The sequence below is a fragment of the Azolla caroliniana genome, unplaced genomic scaffold (assembly GCF_043228905.1).
Source record: "Azolla caroliniana isolate FFs.n. ecotype wild unplaced genomic scaffold, voAzoCaro1.0.p SCAF_3, whole genome shotgun sequence".
In the NCBI taxonomy this organism is placed as follows: Eukaryota; Viridiplantae; Streptophyta; class Polypodiopsida; order Salviniales; family Salviniaceae; genus Azolla; species Azolla caroliniana.
The window spans coordinates 23,569,665-23,586,007 of NW_028230438.1; the positions used below are offsets into that span (position 1 = coordinate 23,569,665).

At 39.8% G+C, this 16,343-nt stretch overlaps 2 protein-coding genes across 3 annotated transcripts; both read right to left on the minus strand.

Moving 5' to 3' along the window:
• Positions 1 to 1,130: 1,130 nt before the first annotated feature.
• LOC147866699 (protein TORNADO 1-like) lies at positions 1,131 to 5,170 on the minus strand. Its single transcript, XM_087316773.1, has 3 exons — positions 4,755 to 5,170; positions 4,031 to 4,641; positions 1,131 to 3,856 (listed from the first exon to the last, which is right to left on the minus strand). Exons 1-3 carry the CDS (start codon positions 5,168 to 5,170, stop codon positions 1,131 to 1,133), a joined length of 3,753 nt encoding a protein of 1,250 aa, XP_087172899.1.
• Positions 5,171 to 5,895: 725 nt separating this feature from the next.
• On the minus strand, positions 5,896 to 9,494 carry LOC147866700 (protein TORNADO 1-like). 2 transcript variants are annotated; one of them, XM_087317155.1, is made up of 3 exons: positions 9,296 to 9,494; positions 8,754 to 9,185; positions 5,896 to 8,672 (listed from the first exon to the last, which is right to left on the minus strand). In XM_087317155.1, exons 1-3 carry the CDS (start codon positions 9,393 to 9,395, stop codon positions 6,436 to 6,438), a joined length of 2,769 nt encoding a protein of 922 aa, XP_087173281.1. In that variant the 5' UTR covers positions 9,396 to 9,494; the 3' UTR covers positions 5,896 to 6,435. The 2 variants fall into 2 exon arrangements, with proteins under 2 accessions (XP_087173281.1, XP_087173280.1); XM_087317154.1 differs by having other exon boundaries at positions 5,896 to 9,185.
• Between the last annotated feature and the right edge of the window lie 6,849 nt (positions 9,495 to 16,343).

Genomic DNA, 16,343 nt, shown 5'->3' on the forward strand with positions numbered 1-16,343 from the left:
TGCATTAAGCATATAGTTATGTGCAGAGCATCCTGTGATGCATTCTCTTGTTATTTGGCAAACAAATTGATATGAAAATCTTTGCCAAGTTGTATGTCAACATTATCCTCCGTAGACTGGAATGCATTGTTGAATAATACTTGATTTATCCTCTGGAAACAATTTCGGTATAAGAAAAGGTGAGGTCTTTGTTTAATTCACACTCTAGCTGCATAATTAGTATTACCATAATCCATACACTCAGTAAGAGACTCCCTTGGGATTAATTCTCAGCGTGGTTGGAATGAAGAGTTGATCCCTGACGTTGCGTTTTGATGCGTTAAATATTTAGTTATCAGGGACTTTGCAACACAAGTGCATTGCTTTCATTAGATCTACCAATAGAGATCCCACCTCATAAGTCATATATATATTGGGTAATGGATTCCAGCTTCCTCTCTAAGAAAAATGTACTAGTAGATGGTCCTAGATGCTTTGCAACCTGGAAAATGAATGAGGCATCCCACAACCTGATTGGATAATCAATTGGGATCAAGAGCAATGTATTGTGCAATAATGTTGTTCACGGATATGATGATCCAATAGTTGTTTAAAAGTCAGGGTGATTGCTTTTATTAGAGATTCATCATCTGGAATGGGAATTTGATCCTCTCAATTCGCACCAAACTGTGACCATGTAATGTAATTGCAGCTTTGATGTCTTCAAATGCCTTCAACCATCTGTTTGGCGATGTCAAAAAATGCATTCTAGGACATCTAAAATGAAAACGTTCATCCTTCTTTCTTGGCATCCACCTGAAAAGTCTGCTGAGCAATTGCAATGACCTTGAAGATGACATTGGAGCTTCATTGGAGTGGTTAGTGAAGATGTATGATGACATTGAAGACTTTACCGAAGCAATAGTCTCAGATTTTGGCAACATGATCAACTAGCTATGTTTTTATCCTTCATGCGGATAATAAAAAAAAAAACCACAGAAGAACGAGAATGTTAAGTCAATGAATAGAATACATACAGAAATTTACAACATTTTGAGACTAGGCTCTGCAAAGGAAGGAATGATTCAGTATACAAATGTGTTCTAATTCAACCCTAACCTAAGATAGTAGTTGTAGTTGTAGGATATAATTTAACCTAGCGGGGAAGGCCTATAGTGTCTGTAGTGTTTGTCGCACAACCATGCTGCGTGATCGCTCCCATCTGCTTTTCTGTACATGCCACGCCTGAGACGGAACTTATTGGCTATGTTTTCATCTGTCACACCTCCATTGTCCGTCAATATGGAGGCCAAGCAGCTTTGCCACTCTTTGAAAGAATCTAATGTAGTTGGGGATACATGAGAGATGCTTGATGTGCCAGACAAATGGAATTTGGATCTAAGAGTCTCTGATATCATAGGGTACCCTTTGGCCACTTTGAGGTAGGGAATCAAATCAGGTATTGTCGAGGCTAGAGGGGGGATTACATAGTTTATGCCAAATTTTGCAGCTGTAATCAAAACACAAAGGAGACCATTAACATATGGAAGTGCTTTGCCTAGGCTCTTTGATAGAGCCTCAGAAAGACAAGTGAGAGTGATGCCTTCTTGATTCTCCACTGGGTGCAGTGATGTTTGGTCCTCGCAGTAAAGCTCAATGCGCACTGATAACACGTTGTTTCCTGACAAGGAGGTCACAAGCTTCCTTATCTTGTTCACGCCATCGCTGGTAAGGACTACCACTCGAGGGAGTTGATTCTGAACCTCATTCTCCATAGCTAACTTCAACAGCTTGCCTAATGCCTTCTCAACCTTGCACACAACATCTTCCCTCATAGATTTGAGCTCTTTATATATTCTATCCACATTCTTAGTCATCTCATCCATCTTCTCGTGTAACGCATCCATCTTATCATGTAACTGATCTAAGCGTAAGATTGCCATAGCCATCTCCTTACTAGACTCCACCTCCGCTCTCTCTTCTGATATTTGACCCTCTTGCACCTTCTCTAAATCTAAATCTAGGCTATTTTCCAAGCTAGGCACTGTCATATTTTGAAGAATTTGATGGTGCTTATTTGCGTTGACTTCATCAGAATCCAAGAATGCATAGTCCACCTCCTTCAACCATGTTTCATAGGACTTGAGGATCTCCAAGTAATTCTCAAAACCAACAAGATCAATTAAAGAATCTGTTATAGAAACATTCATATACCTAGTCCCCTTCCAAACATGATAGAGTGGCTCGCCTTGCTCAAGTTGCTTTCTTAGTTCTTGCTTCAGATAAATCATTTCCAAGCATTGATCTTCTCTATTTTCTGCCCTTGATGGATCTTGTAAGGAGTCTGGACGGATGATACTCTCAATCAACTTGACACCTTGGATGCCGATGGGTTGGGCACATATTGTAATAAGATTGTTGATGATTTGTTTCTCCACGTAAGCTAAGGTCCTTGACATGTCTTGTTGATTATTTTTTGGAGCCCGAACCAACACATCTATCACATGTTCAGATTTCGCTTGACAGAACACAATAATGATCTCCTTGTTTGGCAAACATATTGATATGAAATCTTTGCCAAGTTTTACATCAACATTATTGTGATATTTGAATGCATTGTTAAACAAGACTTGAATCCTTGGAAACAAACCTGGTGTAAGAAATGTGAGATTTTTGTTTGCACACTCTAACCTCCTACCCATGTATGTATAATTAGTATTATCATCTGGCCAAGTAGTGCACGTGGCCGATGCTCTCCATTGGGGCCCTTCATACATGGTCGCATATTCTTCTTTGTGATTCCCCAATGTAGCTGGAATGAAGAGTTCATCATTGTTGTTTTTGGTGGCATCCAAGTTACTTGGGACTTTGCAACACAAGTGCATTGCTTCCATTAAATCTACCAATAAAGACTCCACTCCACATTTGGTAATGGATTCTAACTTCTTCTCCAAAAAATGTCGATTAACATATCCATGAATTGGTATTGTTCTAGATTCTTTGCAGCTTGGAAAATTAATAAGGCTTCCCATGATCTGATTGCAAAACCAATTGGGATCAAGAACAATGTGTGCAATACCATTTATGAATATGATGATGCCATAATCGTTTAAAGTCAAGGCGATTGCTTTCATTATAGCTTCATTATCTGGAATGGAAAGTTGATCCTTGCAAATATCACGAAATTGTGACCATGTAATGATCCGCTGTCTTGATATCTTCAAATGCTTCGACAAATGTTTAGATACCTGCATGCAAATGTCGAACACATAAATACCTTCGAGCATCTCTTTGGAAATCTCAAAAATGCAGTCTACGACAGCCTTGACACGTCCATCCTTCTTCCTTGCATCCACCTCAAAGGTAGGGTCCACAATTTCAATGACCTCTTTGAATTGTGATCGGAGTGAAGTAATTGAAGTTGAGAGAGCATCTGAGATGAGATCCATCTGGTCCGCCCACGTGAATACCACCACCACTTTCAGTGTAGAGTTTGATTGACGGCATTTGGAGGCAAGAAACTTGAGCCAATACCTGAAGCTTTCTTCAAATTCTTGGGCTGTTTTCGCAATGTCAGCTCTTCTACGGTTGGAGCTTGATAAGTGGATGTGTTTAGGATTCCAGACGAACAAGAAGATACATGGAGCTTGATATAAGGAGTTTGCTCCTATGTCTGGGAACATACAATCATGGAATGCATGGAATTCTTGTTGACCTGCCATGTCCCACAGAGACATTCGAATCCCATCTTTGGTGATGGCTCTGACTTCGATTCCTTGGGTGCGATTAGGCTCATGTCGAGGGGTAATCAATGTTCTCAATTTATCCCTCTTGCGTGAGTAAATGGAATGCATAGTGGACACAAGGGTAGTCTTTCCTGCACACACAGATAATAAACGGTGCGACCAGATTGATTATAAAGTAAAAATAATTATGAATACCAGCTTGTTCTCATTAATTTTTTTACATATTATCATTAATGTGTTCTATGTTTGGGTCCACAATATCTGAGATTTAATCTGCTATCAGAGAGAGATGAGGTAGTAATTGCCTGCATATGGATCTCCACATATGAACAGTCGAATGGATGTCGCAGGTACTCTCTCAAGCTCATCTTCAGACCTGAATAGGAGCTGGTTCCTCAAGAGCTGGGCTTTGATGGCGGGATCCAGGGGTATATCTCTGCGGTCCCAATCTTCCAGCTTAAAGAATGGAAGGCGAGAAGCGTAAAGAGCATCCACCACAGCAGCAGTAGTAGTAAGGCTTGGAGAAAAATCACCGCGAGGTAACCGTCCTAAAGTTAGGCTGTATAATCCAGTGCTGGATTTTTGCTTCTTAGGCTGGATCAGGTGTTTTATGCATTCCATTAGATCGTTTTCGTTCATGGAGGTGTCGATTAGAGTAAGCTCCTTGAGCTGCGGCCAGTGGTGCAGCAAATCAGCACATATCAGAACCCCGCTGGAGTCGGTGTAGAGATCCAGTACCTGCAGAGAGGCAGCGAGGGTTGAATGCGATGGACGGAGGATTGCAAATATGGGAAGAAATGCTGCGGAGACGTCCACATCCAGAAGGCAGAGGCGAGTGAGAGAGCTGAGAGCACCTAACATGTCGATGCAGTCATCATCCATAGGACAGTCTTGCAGGGAAAGATGCTTCAGGCTCCTGCATTTCTTGAGCGCATTCAAAAGACCATGAATATCGAAGCCACATTTACTGATAAGGAGGCTCTTAGGGCACACATCACGATCTGCTGCGAGAGAGAGAGAGCCTCCAACCATTCTGAGACTTCCTCTCTTCTGAGAAGTAGATCCAGCAGGTAAATTGCTCCCCCGCTGAAACTGGCGGCATCCCGGAGCCACACCACTCTCTGCTCTCGCGTGAGAGATCCCAGATCGATCATCATGTCTTCTTTCCCCCACCGCTCTCCTTCTCCCACGTTTGCATCATTCGACAGAAAGCGCAATTCTTCTTCTTCCGAAATAAGTATGTCGATATTCTCGATACGACTGAACTGAGATCTGTCAATGAAGATGAGGTTCTCAACACCCCTGCTCGCCAGATGGGAGAGGCCATGATCATCAAGGAGAGCTGCAAACGATTTGGCAACCGCTTGATTGAGATAAATATGATCCCAATCCTTACTGTAGAGGCGTTGCGGTGGCTGAATCTCACGCACAACCTCCTTATCCATACTGAAGGATCACTGCCGCTTTTTCTTTTAGAAGGATATTTAATTATGACAGATCGACGAAAGTGGACGCGGATGGATGGCTTTTTACATACAAAGGATCTTTACAGATTCACAGCATCATCAGGAAATTCTGATGATGATGATGATGACGACGACGACGACGATGATGATTGGGGTTCTGAAGGAAGATCCTGCATACAACTAACGAATCATTGCAGCCGTGGCAGGTTTGTTTTCAAGGATTTAATTATGACGACGCAGGTATTTTGTGGTGGGAGACCCAATTAATTAGTTGGCACAGCCTAATTACTCCAATTAAGCTTCGGGGATTTGTCTTCCCTTATTAGCTTATGCTTTGTATGAACCACTAGATCCAACTCCGACGTTGACCCAGATAATGTTCAGCCAAATTTAGGGTTTTAGCAAAACCTTGAGTTTGGAGACCGAGAACAATATGCGGGTGTCACTTAGAGGATGAGGGGGAGGCGTGGATGCAGGTTGAGAAGAAGAAATATGGTCGAAATTAGGGTTTCCATTGGAATTAGGGGTTTCTATCAAAACCCTAATTTGTAAGCCGAGAACAGCATGCAAGGGGAGGCGAGGGTGTACGCATCATCGACAAGATGCAGGGTGTCACCTCGCCGTTGACGATTAGGTGATGCTCGCTCACAATAGCTGGCATTAAAAAATAAACGTTTTCTTTTTCAAATAATAGTTCAAAAAAACAAATACTATAACCTGTATTGGTATTCGCATTCATATGCATTCGTGGGGGAGGCCCCACAAATGTGAATATGTCAATCTATGCTTAGCCCTTATATGCTTAGAGTCCCAAGAGGGGGAGGCAACAATTATTGGAGTTGTTAAACCTAGAATGCTTGTCACATTGCAATGTGGGACACAACAAGGGGTACCTATGCATTTTTTCATTAATATAGGAGGTTAAAGCATTACATGCATAGCATAGTACAATGTGCATGGCACTATAGGATTTGATTGTGTCTTTTCTATGTGAATGTATGTTAGAGAAAGTCAATAAAAAGCAATCAGTTTTGGACCAGGAAAACGTGCATTCCATGTTTCATAAGCAAACCTTATTTATTAGGAAGCAAAACATCCATTCATTTTACAAATACAAAAGCACTAGGATGTTGTTAAGTCAATGAATATATAGAAGTGTACAATATTTTGAGACGAGGCTTTTCGAATAAATGATCGCTATGCACCTCTTATTTGAACCCGAGATGGTAGTCAGATTATATGATTTAACCTAGCGAAAAAGGTGCATGTCCGTTGTAGTGTTCATCACATAACCATGCAACGCCCTCGTCGTTTTTGTACTTGACACGCTTGAGACCGAACTTGTCATCTATGTTTTTATCTGTGAGACCTCCATTGTTCGCGAGTATGGATGCCAAGCACTTTTGCCACTCTTTGAAGGACTCCGATGTACATGGAGACACACGAGAGATGCTGGATGGGCCGACCGACATGTCCATTAGAGCGGTGGATACCATAGGGTACTGTTTCACGTCTTTGATATAGTAGGGAAGCAACTCAAGTATGGGAGAGGCCGGAAGAGGCACACCATAGTTAGAGCCAAGTTTGGCAGCGATGGTCAAAGCACAGAGGAAACCATTAATGTATGGGAGTGCTCTGCCTAGACCCTGCGACAGAGACTCTGACAGGGAGGTGATGGTGATGCCTTGTTGGTTACCCACTGGATGTGGCAATGTTCGGTCCTCGCAACAGAGCTCCACTCGCACAGACACCACATGGTTCCTTGAGACTGAAGTCACCAGCTTCCTTATCTTGCTCACGCCATCGCTGGTAAGAACGACGACACTCGGGAGTCGCTTCTCGTCCTCATTCTCCACAGCAAACTTCAATAGCCTCTCCACCACACTCTGAACCTTGGTCACAACATCCCTCCTCGTTAGTTGAAGCTCCTGATGTATCTGATTGAGCTTGTTGCTCATTTCATCCATCTTATGATGTAACCCTCGGATCTCTGTATAATTCTTATGATGCAACCCTACATTCTCTTCGTGATTCGCATCCAGCTTGCGACTAAGATCTAAGATTGCCCTCACCATCTTATTACTAGATTGTACCTCCACCCTGTCTTCTGATATTTGATCCTCTTGTGGCACCTTGGATAAATCCACGATATCTTCCAATATTGTTGCCATGGTTGCATCTTGATGGCTTTCATGCTGATCAGATCCATTCGTTTCGTTACCTTTCTCCAATAATATTGCATTCCTGACCTCTTTCAACCATGCACCATAGGACATGACTACCTCCATGTAATTCTCCAAACCTAGTAGGTCAATTAAAGGATCTGTTATAGAAACAGGCATATGATCGGTCTGATTCCAGAGATGGCAAAATTTTGACTCGCCTTCCTCTAGTTGGCTTCTGAGTTGTTGCTTCAAATAAGTCATTGTCACGCATTGATCTTCTCTGTTTTCTGCCCTTGAAGGATCACATAAGGAGTCGGGCCGAATAACGCTCTCTATCAATGTAACCCCTTGGATACCGGTGGGTTGTGCACATATTGTGATTAGATTGTTGATTATACGATCTTCCACATAAGCCAAAGTCCTTGCCATATCATGGTGATTATTGTTTAATGGAGCCCTAACCAACACGTCTATCACATTGTCAGATCTTACTTGACAAAACACCACAATTATCTCCTTGTTTGGCAAGCAAATTGACACGAAATGTTTACCAAGTTTCACGTCAGCATTATCCTGAGGTTGGAATGCATTGTTGAATAATACTTGAATCCTCGGAAACAATCCAGGTGTGAGAAAGGTGAGGTTTTTGTTTTCACACTCTAGCCTTCTGCCCATATAGACATAATTAGTATCATTATCTAAACCGCATGTAGCCGATGATCTCCATTGGGGTGTTGTAGACTTAATATTGTACTGATTTGCAGTCAATGCGGCTGGGATAAAGAGATCCCCATTGCTTGATGAGGCACCACGTTTATAATTGGGGACTTCACAACATAAGTGCATTGCTTCCATCAAATCTACCAAGAAAGACCCTTTCACATCACATTTGGTAAGTAGTTCCAACCGCTCCTCTAGGGAAACTCGACTGGTGAATCCACGGGTGTCTATTGTCTCAGGTGCTTTAGAGTTCGAGAAATGAATCAAGCTTCCCATGATCTGGTTGCAAAACCAATTGGGATCAAGAACAATGTATTCAAGATTGTTTATGTATATAATGATCCCAGACTCGTTCAAATACTGGGCGATTGCATGTAATTTGGCATCCTCATTGTGAATGGAAAACTGACTACTGCATATTCGGCTAAACTCAGACCATGTAATGATTCGATGCTTTGATTTCTTCAAGTACTTGGATAGATGTTCAGTTACGTGTCTGCAAATGTCGTACACCTGAACATCTTGGAGCATCTCCTTGGCAGTACTGAAAATCATTTTGGCTACACCTTGGACTGAGTCCTTCTTTCTTGCGTCCACTTCAAAAGGAGGGCAGACTATGTCTATCATGACCTCTTTAAACTCGGATTGAAATGACTCAATCAAAGGTGAAAACTCACTTGTAATGATCTTCATTTGATCGGCGCGTGTGAACACCATGATCACTTTAAGAGAAATATTAGATTTTCGGCTTTTGGAGGCAAGGAATTTGAGCCAATACCTAAAGCTTATCTCAAATTCTTCTCGTGTTTTCTTTGGTCCTTTGTTGCTATTTTTGCTCTTCATGGGGCTCCAAACAAACATGAATATAGATGGAGTTTGATCATAGCCTGTTCCTATGTCTGGGAACATACTATCATGGAATGCATAGAATTCAGGCTGACCTGCCATGTCCCACAGAGACACTCGAATTCCATCATTTTTCATGGATCGGACTTCGATTCCTTGTGTCCGATCGGGCTCAATATGTCCACAGCCAGTCACAAGCTTGGAGAACTTGTGTCTCTTTGACGAATAGATGGAATGCATAGAGGATAGAAGGGTAGTCTTTCCTACAAGAGTACACAATGCTGGGTGGATTTACTAATAAACATTCACATAATAATATAAGTAGTAAGTGGAATTGAAGTGTGGATAAATTTGCTTATGAGAGAGATTTTACCTGCATATTCATCTCCGCAGATAAATAGGCGAAGAGAAGTGGCGGGTACTTTCTTGGATTGCAGTTGCTCATGACGTCTCCAGATGAGCTGGTTTCTCATGAGTTGAGCATTAATGGGGGAAGGCAACCGTGAGAACAATCCTTCCTCCCGGTGCGACTGCAACTGAAGGAATGGAAGGCTGGACCGATAAAGTGCATCTACCACCCTAGTAATAGTAAATTGGCTTCTATTAATATGGATAAATCCATCGCAGGGTCCTAAGGTAAGGCTGTGTAATCGAGCAGGGGGGGATGCAGACTTTAAATTCGTCTTCTTCCACTCTGCTAGCAGTTCCAAGATTCCCAATAGATCCTCTTCATCCATAAATCCAGTGCTCACCTCTATTAAAGTAAGCTCTTTGAGCTGCGGCCAATGCAGCAGGAAGCTGGGGAAGATGCTCGTCAGTGATGGTTTTTTGATGATTTAGACATGATGAAAAGTTCCATCGAGAGCGGCTCTGGATTTCTCGCAATCGCGTCTGACATAATCATCATTATACCCTTTCATCTGCCTGCGGAGACTCTGATGAGGTCGATGCCTCTGATTGAAAGACTGGGACATAGCCCCCTCATCTATGATAATGTTGGATCTGAGTTCTGAATGAAATGCCACATGTTTAGACTGCAGATGGATTATGGCTAGCCTGAACAATAAGCGTGGATAATATAATATATTTCGATTACGGTATTTAGGGATCCTCATTATATGCAGGAGGTATGCAAATCAATCCCCCACAGCACAATGACTAATGATTATTTAAGTCCCATGACTGATTAATAAGGTTATATCCAATGCATGTATTGATGGAGCTAACGAGATCGGAATCAAAAGTTTTGTCCTGAATATTGAATCTTATATAACCTCATCAAAAGTAAAGCCGGCTATGAACGTCATTTGACCGGTCACAACCCCTGCAACCCTTTGCCCTTAATCACCCATTTTACACATGACGATGATGTTGATTAGCACTAACTAATTATAATGATATTAAGAAGAGGTTAAATAGTGAGAGTATCCAACTTTGCATTGTCTCCATAAATTGTGGTGTGGAAGGGCCACACTTAATCTCAACTTTACCCTTCCAATTATTATACATACATACATACATACATATGTGAATGTGTGTGTGTGTGTGTCTGTGTACATATGTATATACATATATCATATGTATACAGTATATGTATATAACTCCAATGAATGGACTTATACGTCCAATGTTATGTTGTGAACGGAATCTGGAATAATATTTATGTCGTGATTTTCCAATATTAATTCTTACTTTTGGCCTCACAAAATTTGATATTCATCAATGAGTTTTTTTAGTGTCTAGTGGATGGATGTGTTAGACCAAGCGTCTGCCTATTCATGGACCTATGAAGTGCATTGCAAACGGTGGTGGAAGTAGGAATTGGCAACATTTCAGTTTCGACTTAACCGGTCTGGTCTTGCCAAGCCAAACTAGTTAGCCTTAACCAGTGTGGGAGGTTTTAAACTTGAACCAAATTGGATCCCCTAAACCGGTTTGGCAATTTTCAAACCGAACAGAACAAGCTCAAATCAATTAAGGAGCTCAAGCCTAAACTGAATTGAACCAAGCCACCGAAGGTTTAACAACCCGGTTCAAGCTCGAGCCGAGACTTTGTCGATTTCTAGGTGGAAGTGAACATAGTTTGGTTGTTTGAAACCTTTAATCATGATGTTTCTAGTGTTAACAAGGATTCATATACTTTGGTCCTTGGGATGTCATGTTATGGCCTTACACCCATCCAAAATAGGTGATTGCAATCCCCAAAACTTATAGATGAACCACCATAACCACTTTGATAGTTTGGCGTTACATGAGGTTCGTTCCATAATTTTGGAGGTTAGAGGTACTATGGAGAACCAATCAATTAGAGTGACGATCACCCCTACAAAGAGAAGATGGTTAACTATCAAATGGAAACACCCCTAATCCCACCATTTATAATCTATATTTCTCTATGTTAAGTTTTATTTCTATATGCACTATTTGTAAGTCCATTTAAATCCTTAATATTTTCTTATGTGGACAATATGATATTTCATAACAATTGTATGGCCCACAATACTCATGAGTTGGCAATGTAAAGTAGATTGAAGACTACAGTTCGTGATTTTTTATGCTATGCTCTTGCTTTATTGATGTAACCAAAAAATGGCATCAAAGAGCAGTATGAGTACTAGTTTTCATTCCATCCTAATTTGCCATATGCATTGTTGAGATCTACAAGAGTATTGCATTGATGACAATAAACCACCAAAGAATGATGTTTAGAGAAGTGAACATGGTGCAAGGCCAACATTTAGGCCTAACAATCAGCAACGGTTCGGTTTGAACCGAACCAAGCTGTGAAACTGCGGTTTAACGGCTTAACGATTTCAACGGTTCGGTTCAGGTTTAAGTTTTTTAAACGGTTTGGTTCGGTTTCGGTTTGGTTTCAACAGTCAAAAACCGTGGTTTAAATGGTTTAACGGTTTTTTATTCTTTATTTTTAAATTTTATTTTTAAAAAATTATAAAAAAATTTAAAAATTGTTTTTAAACAATATTTTCATTTTTACACCTTATTCTCACATTTTAGGAACATCTTTAAAAAAATTTAAATTCTAAATAATGAAATATTATAAATTTTTAAAAAATTAAAATTTTGACTTATGTTGAAAACCAAAACTGAACCATGAAACCACGGTTTTTACGGTTTAATGGTTTGAAAAAGTTTAACGGTTCGGTTTAACGGTTTCGCATTTCGGTTTGGACCCTCTCAAACCGAACCGAACCGTTGCTGATTGTTATTTAGGCCAAGGAATTGCAATTTTTCAAGCTAATCTTGAACTATATGCCCCACAAAGACATGAGAGGAAAATCCAATTGCAATGGCAAAAATCCATGTGACTTGGATTCAATGATTGATGATCCTCTTTTGAAAACAATTTTGTGAGTATTTTTATACTTCTCATCAATCTATTTCCTATATAAAGTTAAAATGTACAGGTGATGGTTTTCTTGGCAATTGCTTGTGGTAAATAGAGCTCCTACTGAAGACGAGTATACCAATGCCAGGGTTTGGTTTAGAGTCTGTGCTAGCTTCCTTTGAGCATGATGTTATAGTGTTACACAGAGAACAAGTTTCTATGAATATTTGAATCAATGCTTCCCAAACAATTGGTTTATTTAGCATATAAAATCGTTGTAATATTTTTTTGACTTTCATTAATAACAACCAAATGTGTCATTGCTCCAAAATATTGATACAAGCGGAGGACATCAAAGATGTGGATGATGATGATATATTGCCAATGGCTTAAAAAATAGTGAGGACATTGTGTCTTTAGTGATAATGATTACTAAAACATTTATTGTTAAATCTTGAAGCCTTTGTAATCATACTAAAATTCATGGAAAACCTTCTTATCAATACATATACATTTCAAAAATTTTAATATTGTTAAATCTTCTTCTTGACATGAATTTTATGGTAGAAAACAAAACACAAGAATATGAAAACCCACAAAACCATTGGGCTTCAACATTTTTGAAATTTTCTTTTCTCCAAATTGTTGGAAAATCTAGCACTAATTCTATAATTCAATAGTGTCAAAATCTCTAGCATTATTGCGAGATTAGTAAATGTTGGAAACCCCAACACTCTCCATTTGGTTAGACATGCGAGCATTTTTGGCACACACAAATTGGCCTAGGAAATAAGAAATAGGTCAATTCCTACATTTTTTAAGATAGAAATAGGTTTTGTCATGTTTCTTATACCAAACCAAAATGTCAATGAAAGGGTTGAAAACTGGATTGTAATGTCATGGAATGAGCAAAAAACAAAAGAAAGTTTATTAATGTCCTTAGTTTGTTTTTTTAACATTTTGCTCTTGTGGGGTATTAATCGTACCATAGAGTCAAAGTTGAAGCAACATATCAATTATTGCCCCTAAGAAATAAGGACCAACAAGTTGATGCATTATTAAAGCATCATCTCTTGTCCATAATGGGGAGTCACAAGTTGTCACATAACATTGACTCGGATCCTCTAAGTTGATATTTTGTATTAGTTAGGTCCTCTTTTTTTGTTTCAAGATGATGTTTTGGGTTAAGTTCGGCAAGTAGCTCAACCATTTCCATTGTTTGAAGAAACACTAATGAAAAAAAAGTCCAATGTCAAAAAAAGTTTAAATGTGTGTGAAAGGACGGATGGATTGATGCGAAGGATGAAACAAACCAATAATGTTTATTACATAATTATTTGGTGAATTTTAGTATTTTGCTCTTGTATTTCATTATACTATGGCGTGTTGTGTTTTGTTTTTTCCTCCTTGCATATTTGATAAACCTTCAATGTGAAATTAGACAACATATTTCGTGAATATCAGATGATGCATCTTCATATCTTCATCATTATGATTAAGAGTCTACGAAACAATCCAAAGCAAAAGAAAAAGAAAGAAAATTCTACGTGTAGTATTACCATCAATAGATTTGAGAAACAAATTTTTGTAATGCACATGAAAAATACGAGTGAAATGCATATAGCACCTACTAGGTTTGAGAAACAAATTTCTATAATGCACATGAAAAGTACTAGTGAAACACATCCACCTTATAATTAGCGGGTTTACAAGCTAGGTTTATCCATCTCTATATTAGTATTAGCCAAATATCTGAGAATGTGGATTGGTGTAGATATCGACAAAAGAATACAGTTGCAACAAATTCAAGTAAAATTTGCGACAAAATCTGCATCTGGTCAAAGATGAATTTATTATTAGCTAGCAGGATCATAGTAGCTAACCATGTGCTCTAGGCTAGCATGCAGTCTCAATGTGGATGTTTGACAGGCATGTTATTCGTATTGTTAAAGCGTGTATTAGGGGCTTTCTATGGGTTGGGAATAGGAAAGACAAACGCGGCAGCTAACTATCCTGGTCTACGTTGATTCTTCCCAAAAGTAAGGGGGGTTTGGGATTGATTGACCTTGAAGTATAGATTCAATCATTGCTATGTAAGGTATTGGTAAGGAGCTTGTTGGCCGGAAATGAGTTATGGAAAACACTGATTTTTAATAGAAGCATCCTTTGGAGTCCACGACGTGGTGGGCATTGGAAGCCACATAAATCATGGTTATTTTGTATGGACTTAAAGCTTAGGAAATTGAATCGGTTGGCTGATCGCCTATGTATGTCAATGATGAAGGCGTGGGGTATGCTCCGTGGACATCTTAGCCATATAGGTTCAAGTATTAATGCTAAATGGATGCACCAACCCCTATTGTGGAACAAGACCTTAAAGTCGACCAAGGGAAAGATGCTTGGCCAGAGCAAGGGTATGTCGTGGGCTATATTGCATGGTGTTGGGATTCATTCAATGGCAAATTGGATGTACTTGTCCCCTAGTAATCGGGATAAACTATATGAAGACGTGGGAAAGCTCAAAAATGGCAGGAAGATGCTTGACCTAGTCGATAAAGTTGTTTACTATGTTCCTATTAGTAACGGGGAAGAGGGTGAATGCTGCCGGAAAAGTTATCAATGCCAAGGGTCTAGGAAAGAATGGGAAGATCATCTAGTTGGGATCAGTAGTTGCAGGTGCTTGTTGGTCCCCGATTAGAATTGTGGCACGAGACGGTAAGCAATGGAAGGTGAATCCAACAATCGATGAGGTTGAGGATGATTGGATCTTGTATGTAGTTGAAGGCAAGCCACTCGAGTGTTTAGAATGGGATCCTGCAGAATATACGTGGAGGGGTGAACAAGGTAAATCACGTGGTTTCTTTGACTACTCAACTCGCTTGGGGAGACATTTATGCTTGCATCGTGAGAAGTGTGACAATAATGGACCCATGTAGTTGTCGACTTAGTCTTCGTGGATAAAACCAGGAGCAGGATATGGAACTCATCCCTCCCCTAGAGGGTCAAGGTGTTTTTTTGGTTAATGATCCATTGGGTTGTTCCAACATGAGAGTGGCTAGGGAAACGGGGTGGCATGAGTAATTGCAAGGCCTTTGGAGCGAGTTTGGAGGACATCGCACATTGTTTGTGGAGCTGCCTGCGAGACCAAGAAGTTTGGATGAGGAGCTTAAGAATTCTGGCTCAATGCGGTGTTGAAGTTCAGGTATCAAGTACAACAGTTGTTTGGTTAGCTACTGAATCGTCCACATGGTTTCATGGGTGGAATGGAAATAGTCCTTCTTTAAAGGTGGTGAATGGAATTGTACAACCTTTAGCTCAAGGAGGTTCATTCTACACATAGGAACGGTACATAGATCTTTGGTTTTTAGTGGCTAGCCTTACTATTTGGCAAGTGTGGGTATCTAGATGCAACGAGTTGTTTACCGAGAAGCGAACCCCAACAGTTGAGATTTTAATGATGATTTGGTTTAATTTATTTCTACGCAACAAGGAAAGTTTGACAACCTTCAGGGGCCCTCTTACGCAAGTGAAGAAGCTAGATACCGCTTCCTTCTAAAATGGAGGAGTTCTCCGATTCTACATGATGATGAGAGAGAGGAAAAAGATAGAGAAGAGTAGAGGAAGAGAAAAGAATACTTAAATACACTATTAGGAAAACAATATCATCTTCTTAGACTCTACAAATAACAACCCCAAATAACTCTACTCTAACCTCAATGACAATAATTGAAAATAGTCTTTTCTTTTTCACCCTTTCTTTTACTAAGCTTCTTTTCACTTCTTCTAGCCTTCTTATGCTTCCTCTCTTCTTCTTGTAGATATTCTCTCCCTCTTTTGTCTCCCCCAATTGCTAAGAATACCCTCATATTTATAGGTTTTTAGTTGCATTATTCTTGCTTTTTTCACTTCTTTTCTTTTCTTTTCTTTTCTTTTCTTTCTACATATCCTCGAGTTTGTGTGATATGTTTTTCATATCATTATTTCTGGTTTGTCATCCAAATTTGTCATACAAGAAAGCTCTCTTTGTCAGCTTTCTTACAAATCTTTTCTTTTGAAATTTGGATATGAGATGAAG